The sequence below is a fragment of the Stigmatopora nigra genome, chromosome 10 (genome assembly GCF_051989575.1).
Source record: "Stigmatopora nigra isolate UIUO_SnigA chromosome 10, RoL_Snig_1.1, whole genome shotgun sequence".
Lineage (NCBI taxonomy): Eukaryota > Metazoa > Chordata > Actinopteri > Syngnathiformes > Syngnathidae > Stigmatopora > Stigmatopora nigra.
This window is the reverse complement of record NC_135517.1, coordinates 15,162,311-15,169,451: the sequence shown is the minus strand read 5'-3', so window position 1 is coordinate 15,169,451 and position 7,141 is coordinate 15,162,311. Positions and strand designations below refer to the sequence as shown.

At 37.4% G+C, this 7,141-nt stretch overlaps 1 protein-coding gene across 1 annotated transcript; it reads right to left on the bottom strand.

Moving 5' to 3' along the window:
• Positions 1–2,388: 2,388 nt before the first annotated feature.
• Positions 2,389–6,898, bottom strand: chia.1 (chitinase, acidic.1). Its single transcript, XM_077726305.1, has 11 exons — positions 6,844–6,898; positions 6,556–6,585; positions 5,755–5,959; positions 5,590–5,646; positions 5,345–5,510; positions 5,099–5,223; positions 4,754–4,877; positions 4,493–4,675; positions 3,496–3,612; positions 2,841–2,967; positions 2,389–2,703 (listed from the first exon to the last, which is right to left on the bottom strand). Exons 1-11 carry the CDS (start codon positions 6,860–6,862, stop codon positions 2,495–2,497), a joined length of 1,362 nt encoding a protein of 453 aa, XP_077582431.1. The 5' UTR covers positions 6,863–6,898; the 3' UTR covers positions 2,389–2,494.
• Positions 6,899–7,141: the final 243 nt, after the last annotated feature.

Genomic DNA, 7,141 nt, shown 5'->3' with positions numbered 1-7,141 from the left:
TCCCCCAGGAAAACATAAATTGAAAAGTACGCACACACTCCAATAATACGCAACTTATTGATATTTTTGATATTAGATATTTAGATATTAATGCTCTGACATTGTCAATGCAATGACAATCTCTCTCTCTCTCTCATGATTCTAATTTTGAGAGCTAGAGGTTACCTGGTTGATCGCTTTCAACAGTAAACTCTCTCTCATGATTTTAATTTTGAGAGCGAGCGAATCCGGCAATCTACTGGTAGATCGTGATCTGCGTAACAGGCAACCCTGGTCTAATCCAACAATATATTTTACTTTTTTTACTTTGAGTTTATTACGCTCGAGGGAAGAGGGCTCAGAAGCAGGTAAACAAACACAAACTTGAGGTGGCAGGCGAAGGTACAAAAGTAGCAGCGTAGACGAGTCGTTTGACGTAGCGTGGATCAATGTTCCTTCTAATTTTTTATTTGTCTGGGCAGAAAGACAACCTCCCTGAGCACACTGAGTACCAGTGTGAGCAACATCATCATTGCTTGCCATGGGCACACACCAGTATCGCAGGTGCATCTCTACTACACATAAATTATTTAGTAATAATAAAATGTAATGATTAATATCTATGAATGGGCGGCCCGGCGGATGAGTGGTTCGCGTGTCGGCCTCACACTGGGTTCAATCCAGGTCGGTCCACCTGTGTTGAATTTGTTGCTGGGCCTGTGTGGGTTTTCTCCTAGTACTTTGTTTTCCTCCTACATCCCAAAAAGATGCATTGTATGCTGATTGGACATTCTATAATTGCCCCTAGGTATGGGTCTGAGTGTGCATGGCTGTCCGTCTCCTTGTGCCCTGCGATCGGCTGGCCACCGATACAGGGTGTCCCCCTCTCCTGGCCCAAAGTCATCAGGGATAGGCTCCAGCACCCCCGTGAGTGATAAAGTGGATAAAGCGGTTCAGAGAATGAATGGAAAAATATCTATGAATAAAATATCTTCATAAATATCTTTCATGACAACCGAGGTCAAGGAAATAGGCTAGAAATGTTTCTGAACCTTGGGAAACTATTTTTGATACTATAAAGCCAACTGCATCCTTCAATTATTTTGGTGCTATAAAGCCAACTGCATCCTTCCAACATTTTGGTGAATGCTAGGTTTGTTCCCACAATAAATCAGTCATTCATTTTCAAAAACGTTTATCGTTGCTAGGATCGCATGGTGCTGAAGTGCATTCCAATTGACTTGGGGCGAAAGGCACACTAGGTCCTGCCGTTTACCGGTCAGTGTTTGGGCACACAGAGAACAACGATTTTCACGCATAACCAGACTGCCACCGAGCGGGATTCGAATCCACACTGCCTGCATGTATTCAGTCAAAAATGCCACTCCACCAACAGAGGGCCTGCTTCCTACTTTAAATCTCTTCATATTAAACGTTTGACATTTATTTAACATAAGACAGCATTTATTTAACGTATATTCAAACACATGATTTAGCATTTAACTCACAAGGAAATTCTGAGACGTCATGATAGGTCATGTGTTAAATTATTTTGGTAATGTCTTTGAGGATGTTGCTCCATCAATGGTCACAGATTATGCAAATATATTATTAATCGTATATACTGCATAACATTTTATGCAAGTCAGCTTTATGTAAGTCTTAGGTTGGTCACCAAAGTAACAAAATACTTCGATAGCCTACTGTGAGAGCATAAACATTTGACAACTTTGTCATTTCAGGATGCCTGTTTATTTCAAACTATCTTTTTCATTTCGACCCAGCAATTTTCATTAAACATTAAATAATATTTTAGACCTGGGTTATGTCCTAACCAGATTTTGTCAGTCGCCCCTTTCTGTCAAAATGGATTAGACATTCAGCTCTGTCAGGGGCACTGAAGTATGAACATTCACAGGAGCCCAAGTTTAAATGAATTTGACATCAATTTCTGTCAATGGAAACCAAAGAGTTACGTATTGGGCCTTGGAATTTTTGGGTACGTACAACTCAATTCCTGTATTATTTTGATATTTTTTGCTAATTCTAAGGGATTTCTGGCCCAGTTCCTGTTCATTGGTCACTTAGTGTTGATTTTGGGGCATTTCTAGGTTACTTAAGGGGTACTTGAGTTTGGAAGCATTTTAGGCATCAATTTCAATATTAAACCATTCAATTCTGCATGTACAGAAACCACATAGTGCCTGTCAAGTAGAAAAAACTCGGGGGCCAGAAGGAGCCCTTGAGGCCCGCTTTCGGCCCACGGATTGCATGAGGATCAAATCCCTGGACTACAAAATCAGTGATGAATGCTTAAACATTCATGCTGAATACCAATTCTTAGTTTGATATATTGAAATAAAAAATCCTGAAACAAGTGTTATTTAATCGCCATGCATTTTGTTTAATGAGTTTCCCACCGATTGACAACTTAGTTAGATAGATAGCTGTTAATTTTTGTCAAGATGTTCAATTAACATTGCAGACTTCTCCAATGTATTTCAACATTGTTGCATCAAGACCAGTTGCAGCACTTGCAAGAATCATAGTAGACGAGACCAGGTTGGCAGTGGTGCAGGTAGGTGTTTCCCATGAAGCACTGGAAGTAAGTGGTTTTGTCAGCTGGGTTTGTGTACAGGCCATCGGGGCGACCAAGGCAGAACTTGGCTATGGGGTCCCTTGTGGTGGTCGGAGCTGGGGTGGTGGTGGGCTTAGGGGAGAAGCCTGTTAAGTCAAACATGCTTTGTAAATAAGTCACTTTACTTAAATTGCTAATGAGTTAGGAAATTGACTGCTGCTGCACATTTAACAATATAAAACTGTAATGGAATTTTTCAGTAAGAGCAAGAGACAACATTCACCCATTGACATCCTGAGGTGGTTGATCAGAGGATAAGAGCCAGCACCACAGAAAGATCCAGTAAAGTCATCCATGTCAAGAGTCCACACATGAGCACCTCCCAGGTTCATGCCTGTCATCCACTCAACCTATAATTGGATTAAGGTGTAAAATTGACTGTTAAGAAGTTAAAAATAGTAAAAAGTTATATATAGTCATATATATATATATATATATATATATATATATATATATATATATATATATATATATATATATATATATATATATATATATATATATATATATATATATATATATATATATATATATATATATATATATATATATATATATATATATATATATATATATATATATATATATATATATATATATATATATATATATATATATATATATATATATATATATATATATATATATATATATATATATATATATATATATATATATATATATATATATATATATATATATATATATATATATATATATATATATATATATATATATATATATATATATATATATATATATATATATATAAATAAAGGTGCAAAATATTCCTGTGTCTTGCCACATGAACTAAAGGATCACCTTCATTGAGGGGCAACACAAGAAATGGACGGTTGCAGATAAATCAATTTGCTTACCTTGGAGGAGAAGCTGCGCCTGTTATCGTAGCCTACCCAAGAACTGCCAATGGTGGCATATGGAACTTTTTGTTCTTCAATCCATTCAACCTGAGCACCGAGGAGGAAACTACAAACCTGACAGAAGAAGGAATATAAACAATTCATGATTAGTATCTTCTTCTTATTTTTTGTAATCATTGCAATTCTAATTTTGGAATAGAATAATTTTAAATTAACGGCCAACGGTGTATTGTAATTTCTACTCCAAATGTTCCACACCAGAAATGTCTATTTTGGGTGTCTTTTATTCCCCCACTCGGATTGTCAAAGTATTTGTTTTTTCAATATTGATTGCCAAGCTTGTATATTGGAGATCAAATTGCCAACAGGGGGTAGCAATGGGGCCTATCGGTTTGGAAATGATATAGCCATTTATAGCCATCCCCAAATGTTGTTTTCTTAAAGACTCCAAACCACTTTTCAGATATAGGGTCATGAAGGAAAAACTACATTCACTTTACCCTTTTCTCTCATTCTTTTTTTTTTGGTCATGGACTTTGATTTAATCTATATGCCAATGTTCTACTGAAGCACTGAAGCCACCTGGTGATGTAGAGGTTCACTCGCTTGACTTTGATGGGGGCAGACGTAGGCTCGATTCCCGCTGGTGGTGGTCTGATTGTGAATGCCGTGTGACCTAAGGGTGACTGGCGACCATTCTAGGGAGTAGTCTACCTTTCGGCCGAAGTCGGCTGTGTTGAGCTCCAGCTATCCCGCAATAGTTTACTGCTAACTACCAATAAAACATGTTTTTCCTTGGAAAGAGGTAGTGGCCTATTCTTTTATCTGGCAGATGTGTATAAATAATCATGGAACACAATATTTTCTGAGTCTTGATAGATCTGCTAAAAGAAATCTAAAATTATTATATTACTCATGGGGTTCTTTTTAAAAATAGCCAGAGCTGGCTGAGCTTACTAAAACAAGATCATTACTTGGATCCAAAATATCTGACCTCATAAAAAGCCCAGAAACCCGCAGTGCGAGTGAAGGGCCCAGCATCAGCAGGTCCGTTTGTTGGTGCTCCAAGTCCAGCAGCACCAGTGCTTAGGCGATAAGTTCTTCCATATGAAGGAAAACCCAAGAGCAACTTCTCTGCTGGTGCTCCCAGAGCCAGCCAATAGGACACAGAAGAGTTCTAAAATTTGGGAACCAATATGAATACTGTGTTATTCAAAGGTTGAAAAAATATGAATATTTGCAGTGCGATCCTTACAATGTTTAGATTAACATTAGCTCCCACGTCCATTGAACTGGAGTACATAGGGCTGTTGTGTCCGGTAGTTGCATCCCAGTGTCCATGGTAGTCATAGGTCATGAGGTTGATGAAGTCAAGATATCTGTGGGTTTTTCACAATTTTTCAATTAGTAAAACTTAGAACCTTCACTGTTCAGTTGCATCATCATTACTTCCATTTTACAGAAATACACTTCATTATATCAGTGCGCCAATACCAATAACTGTTAAAGACCATTTGAGATATTACGTGGATGTTATTTAGTATATTTTGGTAGGTTAGCAGCTTTATACATCAGTTTTTTTAATAAGTAATAATCTTACGCCGAAATCACTTTGACTTCATAAGCTCTATCGATGGTAGCGCGGTTTGAGCCGACATTAGCTGATAGCAGGAGCTGAGTCTTTCTGGAGTCTTTGGCATCCTTTTCAAAAGCTGCAACCAACTCCTACAAACACAAGCAGGAAAACAAATTAAATAACCTACATTTTTGGTCTGTTTTTTTTCCTTATCACTGTCGCTCTTATTATTATTATTTTTTCTTCAGATGCCATCATGTAAGAACTAACCTTGACCAGCAAAGTGAACCTTTCCCTGTCTTGCTCAGGGCTTCCATTGTGTGCTGGGTATTCCCATGCCAAATTCAACCCATCAAAGTTATGAATTCGTAGGAAACGGAGGGCTGACTTAATGAAGGAAGCACGATTCTCGGCCTTAGCAACCATGGAAATGAATCTGTTGGCACACATTTAGTAAAGGGAAAATGAGGACAGACCAGGAAAAATTTTGCAATGATTTGGCAGAGGCTACTCACGGGCTCATTCCATTGACTATGCCTCCAACTGACAGCAGAGTCTTTAGTGCCGGATTACTTAAACACAAAAATAAATGAAATCAACTCCAGTACCAATGGGTATCAGTATCAGTGAGAATTAAAAATAAATGCTCAAAGCATAACAAAAACTTAAGAGGATCTCACAATTTTTTTAGGTTGTTGAGTCTGGTGTACTGCTGCTCGTCGTTCGCCTCAATGGTGGTGATTTGGTTGAAAGTGTTGATGGTGGCAAGCGTGTAAATAACATGCGTGCAAAGGAAGGGGTCAATGTTGTCTGAAGTGAACTTGCCGTGGCCAGGCCTATACTGGGCCCAGTTGGTCATGTGGCACACCAACTTATTGGATGAGGCTGAGAGGAGATTTAAATATTTTGACTTCATATTTATTTTCCTCTGAGAATGACTTCATAATTTGCTATTTTCGTTGTTTAGTAAGACAATAAAACTGAAATGATTGATTGAGTCACACAGGTATACATCCATACTTTGTCTTGCATTCATATTAATGGAAAAAAAATAGTATAGGATGAGTGATCACAAATTCTTAAAGTGTACCCTCAGTATGCCGAAGCACGCATTTGGTTTATTAATTAGCCATTGCCATTTTTAAGAGAGTATGACAGCGTACATTTTTTGTGGCTCTAGTTTAACGTAGTGTATCTGGTTGGTAAGGTACACGAGATATTAATAAATGTAATTTAATAGGTGTACCAAAGTTATGTGGATTGATGTGAAATACATTTTTGCTACTGATATGAGCGACTATACAGTTTGCAATCCTGTCAATGTTTATTTATTCATTGAATTTTACATCAGCGGGCAAAAAAACTGTCCGGGTCTCAATTGGGTTATTTCATTGTTGAACCGGTGCACTTTATAAACTAAGATACTGTAGGAATAAAGTTACTATTATGGGTTAATAAGGTAAGTTATACAAACTGCTTACCCATGTGCAAGGCTAGGAGGATGCCTAGAGCTGCAAAAGCAAAGGGAGCAGGAAGGGTTAATAGGTGTAACATACTGTAGTCTTTTGGTGGAAGAAGAGCACAGCCTCATTATGCAGCGTTATTAAATATTTTTTAAGGAAATTATTGTATAAAAGCTATAAGAATATGTAAAACTGATTCATGCAATGTTAAATTGTATAAACATAACATAACTTACATTTTAGTATAGCAAAGTGCTATTTTAGGCTATCATGTTTGATTTTTTGCTATTTGAATCAGAAATTTACCTGTGAGGAATTTCGCCATTGTGCTGTGTTGAGGCAGTCTGTTGGACCTATGCGCCTAATTATGACAGAAACAATGTAAGTGGAAAAAAGCCAAAAGAGGAAAACACAAAACTATCTATGGGTAAAAATAATTGCTGCAGGGATTGCATTCTTTTTTAACTAAATATATAGTGAACTTTTGCTATGACAAGCTGAAGCTCATTAAGAACTCAATTTTTCTAGTTCATTTCATCAAAATGATTCGATCTTACCTCACCAAGTGGATCCAAAGAAGCAGTGCTGAATTTGGCCACACTCG

Excerpts from the sequence above, each read along its gene's own strand:
- chia.1 (XM_077726305.1), bottom strand. Across the intron at positions 5,960-6,555 it reads CCTCCTAGCCTTGCACATGG|CCTCATCCAATAAGTTGGTG; the intron begins GTAAGCAGTTTG and ends ATCTCCTCTCAG. Across the intron at positions 4,676-4,753 it reads CTAATGTTAATCTAAACATT|AACTCTTCTGTGTCCTATTG; the intron begins GTAAGGATCGCA and ends CCCAAATTTTAG.